Genomic DNA, 21513 nt, shown 5'->3' with positions numbered 1-21513 from the left:
ATAGTCCTCACAACTGGAGAGAGGGAAGGCCAATGTGATGTGAGGGCCCAGGCATTTGGAGCAAGGTAACTGAACTGCAGGGGCTCTTATAGAAGAAGAGGTACAAAGCAGAGGGTAGTGGGTCTCCTCACACAAAATACTCACCTCTCTGTATTATGGTTGGCACTTTCACAGAAGATGTGAATTATGAATTCAAACTTAATTTCCTGTAAAAGGTACAGTGAAAATAAATAGCAAAAGAAGAAAAAGTTTTAACCTCAGCTTAGCCTCTACTAAGGGCCAGATAACAGTTCTGAAACCACCATCCACTGGATCTTGGTGATCCTACCTTGATGGGGTAGACATTATTTCCCTTGTCTTCTTATCAATAAGAAAAAAAAGGCTCTTGAAAGGTAAGGCACCTTATCCAACTCAGGGAGCTGGTGACAGGGTAACTGGCTCCACCTTTGCCCCTACTTCAAGTTCTTTCCTCCTCCACCCCCAATCCCGTCTTATCCGGAGTGAGTGCTGCAGATGTCTGAGCAAGGCAGGTAGAAGTACATGTGGCTCTGGGCCTGGACATCTTGCTGTGTGTGGCATCGCCAAGGAAATGCTCAGCTACAGGACCCCTTGACTTATCTGCTTCCATGAACGTACAGAAGCATAAATTCTGCTCTCCGACTGGGAAACATATTGTTCCCACGTGGAGGTTGTGTGAGAGTAGAGCATTGTGGATACACCCCATATTGTTGTAACCTATTTTCTGCTGTTCTTGCCGAGATCTGAGGATTTTTATTTAAAGTTCTGCCTTTCTGGGATGACCTTAGAGCTATAGATTTCATTTTCCTGGAGGGACTTAGAGGAACAGAGGTCCCCAAATGGTTCTCCCTGGCACACTGCAGAGCAAAGCAGACAGAAAGGTTTTTACAAGTCCTGGGCAGTCAGTGTTAGTCCGTTTTCCAAGAACAATGTTTTTTTTCAGGTAAGACGGGAAATGCTTTTCACTTATTAAACTTAGAGGTGTGCTACAGGTGTGGACTGCTTAAGAAAGAAAGTCATGAGACAAAAGCACCCAAACCTCCTCAGCAAAAGGCTCTGAAATATGCAGAAAAGCAGTTGTTCCTATCTAGTACTGAAGCCCTTGCATAAGTTAAAAATTATATCAGAACTGAACTATTACACTTTTTAGTCTAAAGGAGCTATGCCTTTTGTTTTGTTTTGGTTTGGTTTGGTTTTGGTTTTGTATTGTTTAAATGAATTGAATTTTAGAACTCAGCAAAGATGGTTTGGTACAATATCATAATTAGGGAACACAAAGACTGGTTCTTGACAGGAGAGATTAGAGACTGTTTCATAAACGGGGATATTTAAGCTAAGCCTTGATATAGGGCAGTGTTTTGACAGGTGTAGAGGCATAGGAAATCATTTGAATAAAGATGAATATGGTAAAAATGCATGAGTGTAGGCTAAGTAGCACTGCAATGCACTCTCAGAGCCTGAAACATGTAGAGGTTGGAATCAATTCTCTCTCTCTCATTAACCAGACAATACTAAGCAGATGATGCACATTCTCAGATCCAGGTTTTCTTCATGTATTACATGGGGTAGGTTAGAGATGGAAATAATGGATGTTAGAAGTTTCTGGGTTAAAAAGTATATAGTAAAATTCCCTTGTTCTTTCTTTTATCTGACAAAACATCAGCTTGACGTTTTGCTTTGATGAGTGGTTTGCAATCTATTTCCCAATGTGGAGATGGATGGTTTTCTTCAGACGTGGGTTTATAAACATGTCTGGTTATTTTTTTTTCATTTATTTATATTTCACATGGGTAAAATCAGGGCCATAAAATAGCTCTATAATTCCATTAAACTTAAAAATCTAGAAAATGTATCATAGTACTTAAGTGTTGAGGCAGAGAGTGAATATCAAATTCTTTCTTCAAATACTTTAGTGAATGAGAAAAGGCAAAAACTATCCTGGGAGCCAGGTGTTACAACTCAGATTTTTCTCATCGTTAGCTACATAGTCCTCTGAAGTGAAGCCAGTTTTGTCTGTAAATCGGTGAACGTGGCAGTTGCACTTTATTTTTTTTAAATGGCATTTCCTCTATTAGTCTGCTGGGGCTACCTTAACAAAGTATCACAGACTGGGTGGCTTCAATAACAGAAATGTGTTTCTCACAGTTCTGAAAGCTGCAAGGTCAAGATCAAGGTACTGGCATGCTTGATTTCTCCTGAGGCCTCTCTCCTTGGCTTGTAGATGCTGTCTTCGCTGTGGGTCTACATGTGGTCTTTTATCTGTAGTTGTCTGAGGTCCTAATCTCCTCTTCTATAAGGATACCAGACCTATTGGACTAAGGCCCAACCTAATGACCTCATTTTAACTTCATTATGTCTTTAAGGGCCCTGTCTGCAAATGTAGTTCATTCTGGTTAAGACTTCAACATATGAGTTTTAGGGGGACACAATTCATTTAATAATACTCCCTTTGAGGCTTTCACACCATTAGACACAAGTAAGAAGAACTATATCTTTGAAGAAATGTTTTGTTGTGCTCTATCAGAAGGTAATCTTGAAGACACGTGGTCCTTTACAGTCTGCCTTTGAGTTGATGAGGGAGATGCTCATTTATTTAACTGCATGAACACATTTCAGAAAATTGTTGACAGGGATTTAAAGCTTTGCTATTGTCTATTAATGATCTTGTCATATATCCTCCCATCATAAAGCAACAGAGTAAGCTTGATTAAAAATTATTTAAATTACCCCTTGTGGAAATGTCAGTAGGAATCATATTGAATTACCTAAAGTCACATAATTTTTTAAAAAGCCTCCCAATTCTTGAGCACAAACTTTGATACACACACACACACACACACATATTCATGTATATATTTATGTGTATGTATATGCACACAGGAAATGCTACCATTCTCCACAGAAAAGCTTAAAATTTCAGAATTAAACATTTAGAAATACAGTCCAGTACTTTTTCAGGTTAAAATTTTAACATTTATTTTACCAAGCATCTGTTGTGTGAAGAATAGGATACCCCTACTAGCAGTTCCCAGTGTTCTCTAAAATGTGACTCCGATGGGTCACTTCTTGAGAAAAAGCTGAGAAAATATGTTTACTATTTTCCTAATGTTCAGTGTGCAAACTATTAGCTTGAGTTTCATGTGTGCCCAGAGCTGCCTGAAGACTGCCATCAGCCTCACCTACCATTATCCCCAAAGCCTCCAAACCCATCTGTCTTCAGTAAATACTTTGGACTTCCTCCCAGGAGGACATCTCCTTATCTGAAAAAGGTACTTCATTCCGTCATCCACATTTTGGCCATCTCTGACTCAATTTCATCTCACTTTCTCTCCAAAGCTTTCCACTAACCACCTGGATTAAAATGACCAGATGTTACAATTTGTATCTATAGCAAGCATTTTTATTGTTAATTTTTTGATACATAATGATTGTGCATATTTCTGGGGCCTGTGATATTTAGATACATAACTACAGTGTGTAATGATCAGATCAGGGTAACTAGAATATCCATTGCCTCAAACATTTATCATTTCTTTTTGTGGGGAACATTCCAAATCTTTCTTCCTGCTATTTTGAAATGTACAATAAATTATTGCAAACTATAGTCACCCTAATGTGCTATCAAATACTAGACCTTATTCCTTCTATTTAACTGTATTTTGTGCCCATTAAAAAACCTTTCTTCATTATTTACCCCCACTCCTTCCCAGCCCCTGCAAACCATCATTCCGCTATCTCCATGAGATCAACTATTTTAGCTCCCACAAGAACATGAGATATCTGTCTTTCTGTGCCTTATTTCACTTAACATAAGATCCTCCAGTTCCATCCATGTTGCTGCAAATGAAAGGATTTCACTCATTTGTATGGCTTAATAATATTTCATTGTGTATTATATAAATTCCATTATATATGTGCATCTGTGTGTGTGTGTGTGTATATATATATATACATATATATGAAATATATTTACAAACCACATTTTCTTTATCCATTCATCCATTGATGGACATTGACCCCCATATTCTGGCAATTGTGAAGAGTGATACAACAAACATGAGAGTACAGATTTTTTTTTCATATACCCAGCAGTGGGATTGCTGGATCATATGATAGTTCCCTTTTTTATTTTTTGAGAAACCTCCATACTGTTTTCCATAGTGGCTGTACTAATTTACTTTCCCACCAAAAAGCATATGAGGGTTCCCTTTTCTCTGCATCCTCCCCGGCATATGTTATTTTTCTCATTTTGATTATAGCCGTGTCAACTGGGGTGTGATAGTATCTCACTGTGGCTTTGATTTGCATTTTTCTGGTGATTAGTGATGTTGAACATTTTAAAAATATAACCATTGGCTATTTGTATGTCTTCTTTCAAGAATGTCTATTCAGATTTTTGCCCATTTTTAAATTGGGTTTGTTATTTTGTTGTTGTTGTTGTTGTTGAGTTGTTCAAGTTTCTTATATATTCTGGTTATTAATCCCTTGTTAGATAGATAGTTGGCAAATATTTTCTCATTCTGTAGGTTGCGTCTCCATTCTGTTGGTTGCGTCTCCATTCCGTAGGTTGCGTCTCCATTCCTCTGCTATGCAGAAGTTTGTCAGCTTGATATAATCCCATTTATCTATATTTGCTTTTCTTGCTTACACTTTTGAGGTCTTAACTCCAAAATTCTTGCTCAGACCAAGGTCCTGAGAAATTCTTTAATGATTTCTTCTGGTAGTTTTAAAGTTTCAGGTCTTACGTCTTACATTTAAATCTTTAATACATTTTCAATTGATTTTTTAATATAGTGAGAGATAGGGATCTATGGTTTTGCATATGGATATCCAGTCTTCCTAGCACCGTTTATTAAGGAAAGTGTCCTTTTTCCCAAATGTTTTCTTGGTGCCTTTGTCAAAAATGAGTTTGTGAGCAAAAATGTGTGGATTCATTTCCGGGCTCTCTATTCTGTTCCATTGGTCTATGTGTCTGTTTTTATGCCAGTATCATGCAGTGTTAGTTACTATAGCTTTGTAGTATATTTTGAAGTCAGGCAGTGTGATGCCTCTAGCTTGTTCTTCATAGCAAGCATTTTTATAGTTACTTCTAAAGGATGATCATCTTCCTTGGCCAATGACATCATAAAAATTACTATAAAGTGTTTTTTGATGCTGAGCGGTTTTCCATATAATCCAACCTGATGGCCACATAAAGCTGTAAATGTTTTAAGGAAGAAAATACCTTAAACTTCCTAGTAGATTTGGATCTTAACACTGTCTTTTCATAGAGCTGAAATTAAAGGAGGAGTTTTTATTTGGTTTTCACAAACATGTTCTGAAGCATTAACCAGAAATTTTAAAACTGGTTTGAAATGTTAGATTTTCTATCCCCTTCACAACTATACTATAAAATTAAAGGAAACCAAAAACAGACATGGGAATATGATAGTTAGGCGGTGTTCCTGAGTGTGGTATTTTAAAGTTTTGCTCTTCAGTTTCCTCATGGCATTCATTTGAAACCTGGTTCATTGAGGGCTAGCTGCAGACCTTCCAGATCTTGTCCTTCTTTGCAGCTCCAGGTTTCTCTGGCCTATGGTTCTCCACGACCCTGCAGTTTTGTTTTGTTTTGTTTTGTTTTTCAGAGGCCTGTGCCAGATCAGTTACACACACACAAAAAGGCTTTTGGGTAAAGGGAAACTTCACGTACTGAGCAAGAAGCATGAATGTAAAAATACAGAACCCCTAGGGATAAGGAATTCAGTGGCTACCTATGCCATTCGAAAGGAGTGTGCCAAAATGTGTGCTGAGTAGTGCCTTTCCCAGCATTTTCTTTTTTTAGAAATTAGAAGTATGGCTCTGATGCCAAAGCTACAAACCATAAATCCAATTAAAGTGAAGGACTTAAATGTACATTTGGGCGAGTCGGGGGAAAGCGGAAAGAGGATCTGTTTCTGAATCACCTCGCCTCTTTCTCTTCCTCCCTCCCACCCTCCACCCTGAAAACATGTCCACACAGTGGGATTGCTTGTTAAATTAGCACACTATGACTACGTAACTATATTTGTGAAATAGAGTCAAATTAAAATTGAAAGAAAACAACTGAAATACAAAAAATATGAAAAGAAAGTTGAATCCATGATCTAGTGCAAATGTTCTTCCAGCTCAAACTACCTCTAAAATAGCCCTGGACTGCCTGCAGCTCCACATCTCACAGTTTGCTTTATGAAGTATCAAAACATTCTCAAACTTTTGACTGCAATAGGTTTCCATGTTTTTAAACTTTAGCTCTAATAAGCAAGGTCTGTCTGTTTTCTTTTAGCAATTTTATAAGAAACTGTTTCCTTTTCTCCTCTCCATTCCTTCACTCATGTCCACCCTTCCTCACTTACTAATTATTCATAGTCCAGCCCCTAAGAAGAAGAAAGGGGCAGTGTTTGCCATACTTTACTCTGTGTGTGTGTGTGTGTGTGTGTGTGTGTGTGTGTGTGTATGTGTCTGTGTGTGTGTGTTTGGTCGGGACGAGGTAGGGAGACAGGGATCCTAAACTAGTGCTTTTCAAATGATAATACATTTCTACTTTTTAAATAAAGTATGCTTTTTTCCTCAAGATTTTTTTCAAAGCAGCAATTCCCTTCCCAATTCCTGTAGCAAATGACCATCCAACTTCTTGAACACTTTCAGCGACAGGGAACGCATTCCTTTGTGGGAGAGTTGATTCTTTCATGGAATAGCTAGGAGTATTGGACATTTCATTGTCCTTTTTGATTTATTTATTCATATATTAATGGTGTATTTATTGAGCACCTACTATATGACAGGCTCTGTTCTAGGCACCTGGAATCTAGCAGTGACCAAAGGGACAGCAACCACTGCCCTTATTTATGTTCCGTTTTGGCGTCACTCTACTTATTTGTCCTAATTCTGTCTTCTGAGGCAAAACTAAATAATTCCATTCTCTGTTTTTGTGACAGCCCCACAAATTTTTGAAAATGACATTTCATCATCTTCAGATTAAACATTTTCTTACACGGTTTTCCCCAGGCCCACCCTGTCACTCTCCTCTCATCTGTCAGTGCCCCTTCATTGTGTGTTTGTGTCAGGGGTGGTCTGAGAACACTGGGATGCCCACCTAGAGCAGAGCTGAGTGGTACCCAGGCAGCGTGAGAGGCCAGACCAGAGGCTTTCACATTCACGCCATCATTTCCTTTTTGTGTTGCTCTTGCACACATCACATAGTGACTCTCTGCCTCCATTTCCTTATCTTTTTTTTTTTTTTTTGAGATGGAGTCTCACTCTGTTGCCCAGGCTGGAGTGCAGTGGCATGATCTGGGCACACTGCAACCTCCACCTCCCAGGTCCAATTGATTCTCCTGCTTCAGCCTCCAGAGTAGCTGGGACTACAGGCACATGCCACCACACCCGGCTAATTTTTGTATTTATGGTAGAGATGGAGTTTCACCATGTAGGCCAAGCTGGTGTTGAACTCTTGACCTCAGGCCATCCGCCAGCCTCTGCCTCCCAAAGTGCTGGGATTACAGGTGTGAACCGCCATACCTGGCCTCATTTTCTTATCTTTAAAGTGAGGATAATAATGCTACCTAGCTCAAAAAGTCGCTATGCATATTAAATGAGTTAGTATTTTTAAAAAGAGCACTTAGAGTCATTTCTGGCCCAAAGTGTATGCTCAGGAAATGATAGCTATTATTCTTACTATTGTTATCATTAGCACTGGATATTACCTTTCTGTTTATACAGCCTCATTGTTTTAGGACTCACATCATGCTGTTGGTTTAATGATGATGTGAACAATTGACAGCAATCTGCTTTGGCTGTAAATTCCTCTCAACTCCTAACAAAACACTTGGAACAAAGTAGATTCACAATAAATGCCTCCTAAAGGAGCAAGTTAAGTATCTTGGCATTTGAAAACATGCTTAAACAAAACATAGAAAGGATTTCTCCTCTTGTTTTCCAATGTAAAATGATGTATTTCTATGGCTGCGTTGTAGAATTCTAGAGATAGGTGTGTCTTTAAGATTCATTAAGGGTGATGTTATGAACTGCCTTTCTAAAATTTTAAGCCTTAATAAATAAAAATGGTGAAGAGGCATCACTTCCTGGTGATAAAATAAGCAGAAACCTTGGGTTTTAGAGATGCATATAACTGGTTGCAACTGAATTCAAGAGCAAATGCTACAGTATCCTTCATGAAATGTTCACACTGATTTCCAGGAGTATTTTTTTTCTTTCTTTCTGTACGTAACATCTGGTTTAAATGTTTTTCCTGTCTGGTTAAAAGTGTAGATATCTACTTGGATTCATAGGTATCATATCTCTGAATGCCGCCTCTTTTCTTCTCCTTCCCTTGCTGTTTGGGAGATTCTGTAGAGAGGATTATTAATAAAAAAAAAATCTTTTATCACTCCCATCTCCTCCTAGAAGCAGCTAGAAGACAAATGTCTAGAAAAGAAACTCAGGAGGGAACAGAGCTCAGATGTTTGCACCTTTCTTTAAATAGAAGTAGCTTTAAAGTGTTTATCGCTATCATTTCCAACTATCTACCCATTAGGTGGAGGTCTCTAAATAGTTCTAGATATGAACAGACAAGATGAGTGATATACTTGCTCCAAAATGTTGCTTCTTAAATGTGTGAGCCTCAACTCTGGAGGATGAATAGATCAGTCCTTGTCATGTGCAGTTATTTTCTTAAATTCACCCACTGCTTATTTTTTTAACATAAAACATTTAAAGAAATGCTTCCTGGCTCTAAAGAAAATGTATTAAAAAAACAGAAAACATATTTTTTTCAGACAAAGTTCCCAGTTTACTGCTCTACTATTTATCTGAAGAAATAGATAAAACTGCACATCTGGTGTAATTCTTGTTTTCATGTATTTGGACAGATGTCTTTGGTTCTTTAACATCTACTTTTTGTCATGCTAATTCTGTATTTCAGACAATGTAATGACAGCTGAAGAACAAATTAATATGGTCTGCTATAGGTTTAACTGGCTGTGGAAAATTCTGTTAATGAATCAAATAGCAGTTTTTCTTCAGATTCTTTAAATTTAGGGAATCCTATTTCTAGTTTCTGAAAGGAGAAGTGAATCATTCTTCATAGTGTTTTAGCTGAATATGTTAAATCTGTGTATTAAATTTAACATAATACTGTATCTACAGTTAAAAAATGAATAGTGTTTAGATAACAATTAAACTGAAATATCTCACATTTCCCCCTTTAGATGACAATAGCATTTAAGAACTTACATAAAATGTTCTTTGCTTCATAATCTGGGACATATTTACTCTCTCAGCTGGCAGTGTAGTCCTTACTAATGTTTATGTTAATAGAAGGATACATAAAAGTTCCTGAATGTACCATAAGTGTCTTTTAGTGTTTGGTGTCATTGACATATTAACAAGGAGTCTGAAGATGAGTAACACACCCACATCTGTCAGTGCCACAGACGGCACTTGAGCGACACACCAGCACCTCAGACAGAGCATACAGCTTCTTTGCTGGTGTGCCTGTGTTCTGGGAAGGAGCAAATGAAATCATTCACAAATCAGGAATCCCTGGCACAGTATAGAATCAGGAAATCTTTTTCTAGATGTGATTGTAATGATGGATTGACTTGGATCCCAAACGTTACCACCAAAAGATACATGCTTTTCTTACTTAAATATGCACAAGAATTTTGCCAATTGTTGTATTTTGCAATTACATAATTGATATTTAGGATTTAATTTTGAAAATATGTAATTACAACTTAAAAATAATAAATTAGTAAGCCAAAGCACACGATGTTTTATCATACAATTATTCATCTTTGTAAGTGATGAATAAATAAGGTGGAATAATAGATCTGATATTTTGGCCATTTTATCGTCCATTTCTGGATTATGTGGGCCATAAGAGCTCCAGTGTGTTTCTAATATGTTAGAACTTTGCAATGAGAAAATTTCACTGGAAAATAGTGTTGGAAAGAGTGCTTTTCTGAGTTCCAAAGATTTCCTTCCTTCTGTAGTTTATATACACTGGATATTCAAAAAGTTAGTGAGAGTTCAACCCTGGGCTAGGAATCCCAAGGTACTCCTGTTAAGTCTGTTCCTTGGAGATAAGAGTCAAGTATTAGCAGGATTCTTAGAGTCTCCCTTCCCTTTAATGATCTCTTCAAACATTTTCCCCCAGAAAAGTCTTTTCCCATTGTCATTCTCTTAATATACTTTACTTAGAGGAAATGTTTTAGCTATAATAGTTTTTGGGGAAAAAGCTTAAAATTATTTGTGTTTCCATTTCAAAACCCACATTTATCTTTAGCTCAAGCATGCTTTTCTCCAACTCTTAAATACAATACAAAAAAAATGCATTTTGCCTCAAAAACTATTTATAGATATATAGATACTTTAAAAAACAAAACAGAAAGTGAATTCAGTTCAATAAATACTAGTTGAGCACCTGTTCTGTGGCAAGCACCATCATAGGTTATTTTGAGTAATATGCAAATTATCAAGGGATTTATCATTTATTTGCAGAGCAGAAAGACAAGCAAGCCCTCTAACTTAACACATGGCTAACTGATATAAAGCCATATTATAGTTTCTTTCCTCTCCTCAATAAACAGCAAACTCTTTGAGGGCAAGAGCTGTTTGGGTTTTTCATTTGTTTATTTTTATTGTTGTTAGTTTGTTTTTCAGATGGAGTTTTGCTCTTGTTGCCCAGGCTAGAGTGCAATGGTGCGCTCAGCTCACCACAATCTCTGCCTCCCGGGTTCAAGCGATTCTCATGCCTCAGCCTCCAGAGTAGCTGGGATCACAGGCGCGTGCCACCATGCCCAGCTAATTTTGTATTTTTAGTAGAGATGGAGTTTCTCCATGTTGGTCAGGCTGGTCTCCAACTCCTGAACTCAGGTGATCTGCCCACCTCAGCCTCCCAAAGTGTTGGAATTACAGGCCTGAGCCACTTTGCCTGGCCTGTTTCTTTTTAATGCCAGATACTATCTCTATTGCCTGCAGACATAGGATTCTGATAGGCAGAGAAGTGGTGGAGAGCTATTCTAGCCTGTGGGAAAAGTGTTAAAATTTAACACACGTAATAGTACATTGGAATGGGACCCTGAGTTGGGTAATCACTCTGAAGTAACTGGAACCAGGTTCCTAGAGGGAAGGGGTTCGCGAGGTAGCATTGGGTCAATCCATAAAGGAAATTGAATGTAATCTTAAGGGATAAACAGAGATAGCAAATTTTCACATGCCTTTAATTTTATCTATCATTTTCCTTAGTGTCCCTATCCCACCTTTATTTTCTCAGTCCTTTGGAAAAGTTCCTGGACACAGTTTATTTGTGGTTGGATTATATGATAATACATATCTTTGAGCAAATTATTCAAATACTATTTTCTGCTACTGGGAGTGCCAAAATCTAATTAGATCTGCCACATTTTTTTTTCTGCAAAAACGTATATTACAAAAGTTGTTTTAACCGTATAAAAACGTGTGATTTTTTCCATAGCTAATAGAAGAGAACCTACGTTTAAGAACCTACACCGATAACCAATTAGTACTGAGATTTATGTGTATATAAACATAGTTTGTATGATGTATATACATTAATGTGTTTGCTACGGAAAAACATATGTCATAGTGTACATTTTTCCATTTAAATCGTAATTTAAAATAAGTACACCATTTGATTGGTTATCCTGATTCTTCTTTCGCCAGTCTTCCCATTGCATGAAAACCATTTATGATGGTGTTTGATTTAATTGAACCCACTTCTAAGAGAATGAGTGTTTTAACTAAAAATGTTGTGTATTTTTTCCCTGAATCTGAAGGCAGTCGGACTGATTTGCATTTCTGTGAGTTCTGAGTGTTGAGGGTAATATATTATGAAACATCTTTTTTTCTTGGTATGTATGCACATTAGTTTTCATTATTTCTATTTTAATTAATATCACAGATCATAGTTAGCACAGAGTTTTGTGCAAGGAGTATCTTCAAAACGTTTTTAGTAAAATTATCAGGCACACTAAATAGAAAATAAAAGACAAAACTGGAGGAAAAGGGGAATTAAGACAGGCAAAGAAGAGATCCTAAGTTTTTATATTTTCTTAAGCAGAGTAGGTATTCTGAACACAAATGTTTTAGAAGATAATAAAGAACTAATAATTTTATGAATTAAAAAGTATTTTGCATTTTTGCATGGCTAGCTAAAATATAGGTGTAGGACTTTAGATATTTATTTTTGTATTATACATTGGGAATCTGTATTGTAAGACTTTGGGATACATCAGTATTTAAAACAAAAATACTTGTTCTTGTAGGCCTTATATTTAATGTTTACTAGAAAAAAATATCACACAAGCCTTCTTATTCTATCAGTGTATTGAAAAAAATGAGCATGTACGTTAATACATGTTTGTCTCACACATGTAATATTTTCACACTTTTATATCTGAAGGTATTATGTGCATTTAGGATGAGGTTTCATTTTTTACCATGGTAACTATATTTCAGATTGTCTTTACATTTTCAAACTCCTTTGGCTAATTTCACGTTAGATTTCAATAGATCATCATTTGTTTTTGTTACTAGTTTCTATACTTGTTTTTAACCACAAAATCCATGTAAGAGAAAAATCTCATCTTTGTTATTTGTTTTGTGTTTATTTTTGCTTATTTTATTAGTATCATCTCTAATCCTTATTATCTCTATGGGATTTTCCCCCCTAAACTATTCTAACTTTAGTTAAACTAGATAATATAACTTATAAATCTACTTAACCAGGAACACATAAATTGCTACACTTTCACCTATGATACCATAAAATTACCATAAAATTGTCCAAAGGAAGAATTTGATGCCATCTGAGATCTCAGGAAAGTGCTCTTGAGGAAATGGACATGTTAGTAGAACCAGAGTGGGGAGGAGGAAAAAGAGGCAGCGTGCAAAGTTGTGTGAGTGTGGGTGCATGCCTACGCAGATGTGCAAAGGGGCATTTTAATGCAGGTGGCCATATTTGAGACAGATAAGGTTAAGGGAACAGGATAGATGTGGGAAATTATGGAATATTTGTAGGTAACCCACAGTGACCCAGGTGAGGCTACTTGCAGGGGATAGATAAGGGCTATAGTGAGCAGAGCCATCAGATAAGATAGAGCCTTACTGAGGTAAGCTGCATACATAACTCAGTGGACGGTGAAGAGTCACTGCATATTTCCAGATATGAAGGATTTGAAAAGGAAAACTGCAGGTGGGAAGACCACCTAAGAGAGGTAATGAGGGGCTGGCAGTGAGAATAGAAAAAAAGAAAAAGAGCAAGAGACACTGAAGATGCATCAAAAGGAATTGAGCAACCCATTTATTTTAAACTTATGGTACTGAACTAGCAATTTTGGTAAGGTTTTAATGGAGCAGAGAGGTATTGGAAATGTGGCCAATGGAAAAGTGGGATGGATCCGAGAAGAGGTTTTTCAAGATCTTTGATCCTTTCCAACCTTTGTGTTACTGCTTTGTAATCACAAATTCAGCTCTGGCTAGCAGGATTTGGGTTTAGACACAGTGGCAATTAATCTTCAAAATACAAGTTGGTTTTGGTTTTTTAAACAGATTGATTTGCATTTTATTTTTAGTGTTGAAGACATTTTAGTTCAATTATTCCACTTGTAGAGGCTGCATCAGGTAGCAATTAAGTGGGCAGGGTCCAGAGCCGAGTGATCAGATTCCAGCTGTTAACCTACTGGTTATGTGCCCTTTGTCACATTATTACTACTTAATTGCTCTGTGTCTCGATTTCTTCGTCCTCCAAGTGGGCTTCTATTAAGTGAGGTAATGGTCAGGATCCAATGAGTTAATAATAGAATGTGCTTCTAACAGTGCCTGGCACCTGAGAAGAATAAAATCAATGGCGTTATGATTTCTAGAAAGGAAAAACATCAAACAATATGCAACCAGATGAATCAAAATCAATTTCGTTCTCACTTTTTAAAAAAAATCAATTTGGTTGTATTTTCTTGAAATTAAAGGAGAAAAACATAATTTTACATTTTATTTGTGCTCCCTCACCCAAAATGAGGCATAATCCCAAAGGGGTCTCTCTGTGTAAGCATGAGGGCGCGTGTGAGTGGGTGGGTAGGTGGCTTCTCACTGCCTCGCCTGATCTAGTTAATTCAACTCCAGAAGACATAGTAGCTCAAATAGGAGATTGCTTAGGAATAAGTGATGTCAGAACATAAAAGTTTTACAGAGAATTGTCAATCACTAATATTCTCATTATTTTTTTCTTGACAAGAGAATAATAAAAAATTCTCTTATTCACATTTTTTACTCTTTTTGCTTTTGTTCTCTTCTTTTCCATGCTACGTATTTTCAGTGAAGAGCATAAATAAAATACAGCAAAACTAAGGAAGAAGTCTTTAGTACTTAGCCTAGTCAAGTCTTCCAGGTGATGGGCAGACTAAGGCACAATAGTATTTTTTTTTCCACTAGTGCATATCTTAGAATTATGTGATTTGAGAAGTTATATACTACAGAATAAGGAACATATGTAACACAATCCAGTAATCACTTAGATATTTATTTTTAAAATCCTACTCTTTTAAAAGCTTTCATATTCTAATATGGCTAGTCACACTGATGTTGTGATGCTCTGCTGGTCATGCATTATTTTCCAAAAGGATTTTTCCAATATTATACCATCTATGAAGCAAATCTATGTACAATGGAGTCATGTCTCAAATGATCAATTTTAAATGATGTGCATAGAAATAGATATTGAAATTCTTTGTAATTTCTTCAGGACTAATAAAGAGCTTAAGTATAGCTCTCAAAAAATTTTTTATGTCTTCACCTATTTGCAAGACCACAATTTTTCTATTGATTACAAGGTGCCAGGTTTCATTACTCAGTAACGTCCGACTGTTTTGACAGTGGATTGCAGTAGCATGGCCCATTCAGCTGTTGCGGAGAGATGCCAGTTGCCATGGTGAAGATTATGATGTCCCACATTCAATCTCTCCCTGAGATGGGGATGGCTTTTGCAAAACCACATGCAAATATTTGTTTTCAAAGGTACAACTGACTCTTTGTGAAGCACTGGATTACTAGAGTGGATGTCTTTTCAGTGAATCATCAAACGAGGATCTATTACCGCATGATTTCCCTTTTTGTTTAAATAAACTTCCACTGCCCTCTATCTCAATGCCCGTTGACAAAGAATCAGATTTCATATTGTATAACTTGACTGTCCTTTTTAGTTATACAAGTTAATGAGTTTATATGTTTAATTTGTCTAATTTCTCTATTTGATTGCCTCAGAGCTGACCTCATATGCGTGGGTTTGCTGTATTTCCCCTGAGCTCACAAGTAGAGTTTTCCATTTTCCTGTGAATATGTCTAAGTAGCACAGATACTTCCATGGAAGTAACAATGACCCTTTGAACATCCGAGGGTGTTCTCCAAATTGGGGCTTTTCCTAAGAATATGTATCAAATGTTAGTATGAATGTTTTTAAAATATGGTATTTTTTGTTTCGTTTGTTTTTAATTTGGGGAATACTTGTCAACTTAAGTAAAAGGAGAACTCCATTAAAAAACCCTTTAATAAAACTTCTGAGAGTCACCAGTTTGCAAAATTCTTGTCCTGCCATCATGAATGATAATATTGTTTATATTAATTTGTTTATAGTTTAAACTAATAATTAAACTGACAGCTTAATTAGTTTAATAGTTTTAATTAATGATTTAAATATGCATATACTAATTTTATAAAACAGCCTGTTTCTGTGGCTTACTACTGCATTTCCTTTACCTTCTATAAATAGAATACTGCAGGTTTGATAAAACACAGAAGAATCTGAGATACAAAATAAAATATGCTACTTGTATAAAATGTCCTCTTCTGAAAAAAGAAAGAGAAACAGAAAAGATAAAGGAAACTATGGTGACACATTGTGAGGCTTATGATAACTATGTTTGCCTTTCAGATCCCCAGCTCAAGGGTATAGTGACCAGGTTATATTGCAGGCAAGGCTACTACTTGCAAATGCACCCCGATGGCGCTCTCGATGGAACCAAGGATGACAGCACTAATTCCAGTAAGTGACAACCTCAGGCCACCAGTTACACAGTTGGTAGAAGATACACTGCTACTTAAATGACTTTTTAATATTCATTTGCAAATGTTTGGTCATGTTGGTTCATCTTTACAAATGTTACACACTAGGATGCCATTTACAATTTTATTTAAACTACGTGGATGAAAACATTAATGGAGCAACCAAAGAAACCTATGGTTTAAAGATGATTATGTTACTATTTTTGTTTTTTATTCAGACAGTTATCATACCCAGAAAATTACTGTTACTTTTAATCTTATTATTGTAAGAGTTAAGTAAGTACACTAGTATATTTAGGTAAAAATTAATTACATGTTTTCTTTGGATGTATTATTTTATCAGGCTCTGAGGTTCTTAACTATCCCTGTGGAAACTCAAAAGCTACAAGGAATAGTTTTGTTGTTTTTTTTTTTACATAATAGAAATATAATTTAAAATTCTTTGCATTTAACAAAAAAAATCTTTCTTATAGAAAAAACATGAAGGTTGTGTGCTTTGAAATTCATTACTTTACAGAATTACTTTACAGAAATACTTTACAGAATTGCATCTGTTATCATTTTTAATTAAAAAGCTACACATCTTCCACTGTATTAATGTCTGTGTTCTTTTTCCTATTTCTTTATGTATAACATTTCTCCGTCTGGTGCCTCTCCTTACTCAACTGTCTGTGTTTTGCTCTCCCATTTTCTGTTTATATTGGCATCTGATTCATTTTTAATTTAGCATATTAGTTCCAAAATAAGCACACTTTTTACTGTTTGGGGGAGCTAGTGAAAAGCAAAACTATTTATATTAGAAATATTTAATCATAGGAAACATTATTGGTGGATCAACAATAGATATGAATTTTTTCATTAGTGTATCTCTTATTCTTCACATATAAACATCATTCCATGAAAAGAAGTGAGGATTTGAATAATACACATAATCAAATCAGAAGGCACTTCCTTTCTTATTTTTATTTTACTTATTTTTATCAGCTCAATTTAAAATTCAGCACTTCCTTTTTTAAATTCTGGTGATCAAATTGCCAGTAACACTGATTCTGACAGTAGTTAGTGATGCAAAATAGGTTATTTTTACATGTGGTTTTGCCATGTGAAATATCATTATTTTTCCAGCCATTGTGTTCGCTTTTTATATTTTGTGTGTTGCTTCACTTTTTATTTTTTCTTCAATTCCTTTTTAATTTTTGTGTTTATCTACATTGTCCTCCTTGTCAATTTCTAATCTGTTTACTCTCTTTGTGTCTCATATCACTCTTTTTTATTTTTATATTTTTCCCTTTTATGTTTGCTTATTGGCTTATTTTTACTTTATTTCCTTTTTGGTATAGGAAAAGAGAAGGTAAAGCAATTCAGCTACTGAAGAAAGAGGAGGCGTTTTATGCCAAACATTTACTTTTGCAGCTTTTGTTATTAGTTTGGACTTTCAGAGATTATTGGTACTTGACGATCTTTGACCAACAAAAGATGTCAGTTTCTTACGGTTCAGGCTAATACATGTATCTCTGCTCAGTTTCTTTTCCCCTTTAACTCCTTACCCATTTGTTGACAAAAACCATTTCCTTTCTCTTATGTGTTACGTTTATGTAGGTCACAAAGTTTAGGGATTCATAATTTCTGATGTCTTCAATGTTCTCTGATTTTGTTTGGCTGGGAGGGTTAGAACGTGATAACTAGTTTCCCATAACTCTGATCGCTAGGTGAGCTATGATACTCTGAAAGATTCATCAGACTAAAGACTGATGCCATCCATTTTATGACAAAAGTTTTCAAGACAGGACATACAGCATAGCTTCATAAACATATTGCTTTATTGGACTACTTGAAAAATAACTTCACTCAAACAAAGGTTTTATGTGTTTTTTCTCTAGCACTTTTTCTTCGTGTAATTTTTGTAGAGCCAACCAAATTGGTTACCTTTAATGATAGGAATCAATATTATTTTGAGAAGTGTCTATTAGACATTGCCTTTTAAAAGCATACTGCTTCAGAATTGAATAAGCACTTTCTAAATATGGAAGTGCGGATTCATTATGTGCACACATACAGGTCTGGTTATCTGAATAATTTTAAAGCCTAAACTGGAAAACGGAGATACTAAAAAACACTCCACCTTCTGTTCTGTAAATGTATGTTTTTTTTTCTTCTGTATCTGCAGTAGAAGGAGCAAAAACTCAGAACGAATCTTGAAATTTCTTCTGACACTCTAAATGCTAGTGAGACATAGTCCTGAGAAGAAAGATGAAACAGGATCCCCTTTGTAAAAGGAAATCAGAAGAAAATCATAATGCCCACATTCGAGGGGCTCAAATTCCTATGCAAAGTTCTGGTCCACAGCTTTTCTGAGACATTATATTGCATTTCAAGTACACTATAAGCCAGTTAGTTTAGTTTTATTACTATTTCAACATTTCCAAAGAAATAAATAAAAACAGTGGGTAAAATCAATGTTCCCTCTTCTAAAGGTTCTACAAATTATATGACTATAAAATTTAATACAATTGGCAGAATCGTAGCAGATTTATAAAAGTAATGGAAATTACTAATTAACTTCATTTTTATGTCCTCTGGCCTATGTGAATTGCAAAACGGTGTTTCTTGGGATGAATTTGAAGACATTCTCTTTTCTATGGTTCATTTCAATAGTCTCATGAATCTTATGAAAAATGTAAGCACTGAAAAATTCTTTAAAAATAGGGATGTGCTTTAGAAAGGCTGTCAGGTCCTACTTAGAGTACAGCTCTTTTGTTGTGAGGACGGAGGTGATGTAATAATCATATAGTTTCCTAGTTAGGAATAACTAACCCATGGTTTGTATTCAGGGAGTTATAAAAAATGGAAACATGTTTATGAATAATCATTCATAAACATACTGAACGTAAACATTATGAATAATCATTCATAAACATGTTTCCATTTTTTATGACTCGCTGAATACAAACCATAGGTTAGTTATCCATAACTAGGAAAAATAATTTAAAAAACCCCTAAAACTCACCCAGATAGCACTGTAAAAGTCACTAAATAACAAAATTGAGGACTTGAACTTTCGTATCTTCATGATTTGAGTTCAATACATTTCCCACACTAAATATGGATATTTAGAATGAAAAAAAGACAGAACCATCCTGCTAAACTGCCTTTGTTAAAAATTTCAGATGAATTAAGAAGAGGGAAAAAAGACTCACTGGTAGGCAAATGTTGGTGCCCCTGTTCTCCAAGGGTTTCCAGTCTAATATCTGTAGATCTCTGGGAAGGAAAAGTAGCACAAAAATCATGGATGATGGGTAAATTGTTCTGGTGGAGAAAATACTGTAGCAAGTCGACTGCTTATTATTGACTACCATAATAATGGAAAGATCTTTCACAAAAGGAAGTGAGCACCTAGGTAACCTCATTACCACTCTCATTTAAAATTATTCTAAACGTCAACGTCCCCATGAACTGCGGTACTTTATTAGTGGGTGAGTTTTCTTTTCCCCCAGTTTGCTTTTGGGGATGCTATGGATTTTTTCTGTGCTCTTAAACTTCATTGTTCCTACTGACAGACAATAGCTACTACAAGCAGAATAGGACTCTACAGATATCAATACACTATTAACTATGGCAATGTTAAAACCTCAAAAGTCCCTCTCACCTTAGAAATGCTCAACCTGGTAACTTGATGTGTAAAATATTTCGATCACTCAGTGGCCACCACCCCACAGGATTTAGGATGGCAATTCTCACCTTAGTTGTATATTAGGGTCATTTGAGGAGCTTTTCAAAAAAATTCCTCATGTCCTAAACCCGTTTCCAAAGATTGTGATTTAGTAGGTATGGGGTTGAGTCTGGCCATTCTATGTTATGAACACAGCTAGTTTTAATGTGTGGCCAGAGTTGAAAATCAGTGTTATATGAAGAACTAGAATGTTCCATGAATGAACAAAGTCATGAAAACATCTTCATTATTCTTACTCCCCTAGGCTTTGTGACATTGCCTTATAATTATGTAAGAAACAGAGTGGAGAAATAAAATTATATCTCAATTAATGTGGGTATCTGTGGTTTTAACTAGTACCAGTTCCATCATGGCCAGCTCTGAATGGTTCTCCACATTTTAGTGTACATAAGCATTCACTTTCCACTATCATTCTGTAAATTATAATACCTTGTTTTATTTATTTATTTATTTTTGAGATGGAGTTTTGCTCATTGCCCAGGCTAAAGTGCAGTGGTGTGATCTAGGCTCACTGCAACCTCCACCTCCCAGGTTCAAGCGATTCTCCTGCCTCAGCCTCCTGAGTAGCTGGGATTACAGGCATGCCCCACCACGCCTGGCTAATTTTGTATTTTTAGTAGAGACGAGGTTTCACCATGTTGGTCAGGCTGGTCTCGAACTCCTGACCTCAGGTGATCCACCCGCCTCAGCTTCCCAAAGTGCTGGGATTACAGGAGTGAGCTACCATGCCCGGCCAATACTTTGTATTTTATAATTCAGGCCCCAGCCAAAACACAAGAGAAAAACACTAGTATTTTTTCAGTATGATCATTTTAAACTATCTTATATAATTTTTCTGTTTCCCATAACCACATCATTTTGGTGAATTCATGATCTATTTGTTTTCTAAAATTATACTACCTGGCCTATATAAAATATGTGGCACCTACAAATATCATTCTGAGTGTGTGAAAGTTAGAAGAGGAAAGTTAGAACAATTAAGTTTGAATTGATTAGGTTAGTGTACCTTGCGTGGACAGTCATATGGTTATGGTTTTCCCTCCAAAATTTTGTGTATAAATCAGGAATTATTCTCTGGTGCCCATTCTTTCAAGATGTAAGGGGAGATGGTACAGTTCAGGTGTTCTAAACAAGAGGGAATATAGCCATCTCCCACCAAGAAGGAATACTGAGAGTTGCCAAATAGCACAGGTAGCTGTACTCAACAACTCCACATCTATATTTAATATTAAATAATGGGAATGAGGAAAAAAACTAATTCTTTCATAAGAATAACATAATCCCCTAAAATCCTATAGTAGAAAATCTGATATTAGTTTACATAGTGAAACTAATATCCAACTAACCATAGATGCCCCTGAGTATTTTTCCAGGGATAATACTCATGGCTCTGGCCTGAAGTTTTCCTTTTATATTTGTGTAACACAGACATCTTGGGATCTTGAAAACAGTAGCATATAATAATCAGAAGAGAGGGTGTAATTTTCTTCAACCTATTAGGAGGAAACATGTCCCTGAGAATTAAATGTAACACAATTTGTAAAGTTTGTTTTTAATTATGTACTACTTAGACCCTTGGAATGAAGTCCAAATTGCCCACATTTTTCAAATGACTTGGTTTTGTGCAATACAGTTGAGAGCCTGAGTTTGGATATTGTACTTACATGTTT

The 21513-nt window shown here is 35.9% G+C and overlaps 1 protein-coding gene across 4 annotated transcripts in view; it reads left to right on the top strand.

Moving 5' to 3' along the window:
- FGF14 (fibroblast growth factor 14) overlaps positions 1–21513 on the top strand; it is a 677860-nt gene that overhangs the window by 505549 nt on the left and 150798 nt on the right. For all 4 annotated transcript variants that reach the window (XM_009248765.4, XM_054529201.2, XM_054529200.2 and 1 more), the window contains exon 2: positions 15983–16093. In XM_009248765.4, the coding sequence (XP_009247040.1) occupies positions 15983–16093 (111 nt within the window). The remainder of the gene's footprint in view (positions 1–15982; positions 16094–21513) is intronic.

Source organism: Pongo abelii, chromosome 14 (genome assembly GCF_028885655.2).
Source record: "Pongo abelii isolate AG06213 chromosome 14, NHGRI_mPonAbe1-v2.0_pri, whole genome shotgun sequence".
NCBI classification, from domain to species: Eukaryota; Metazoa; Chordata; class Mammalia; order Primates; family Hominidae; genus Pongo; species Pongo abelii.
Note: the sequence above shows the minus strand (reverse complement) of the source record. Positions and strands in the feature narration are given on the sequence as shown.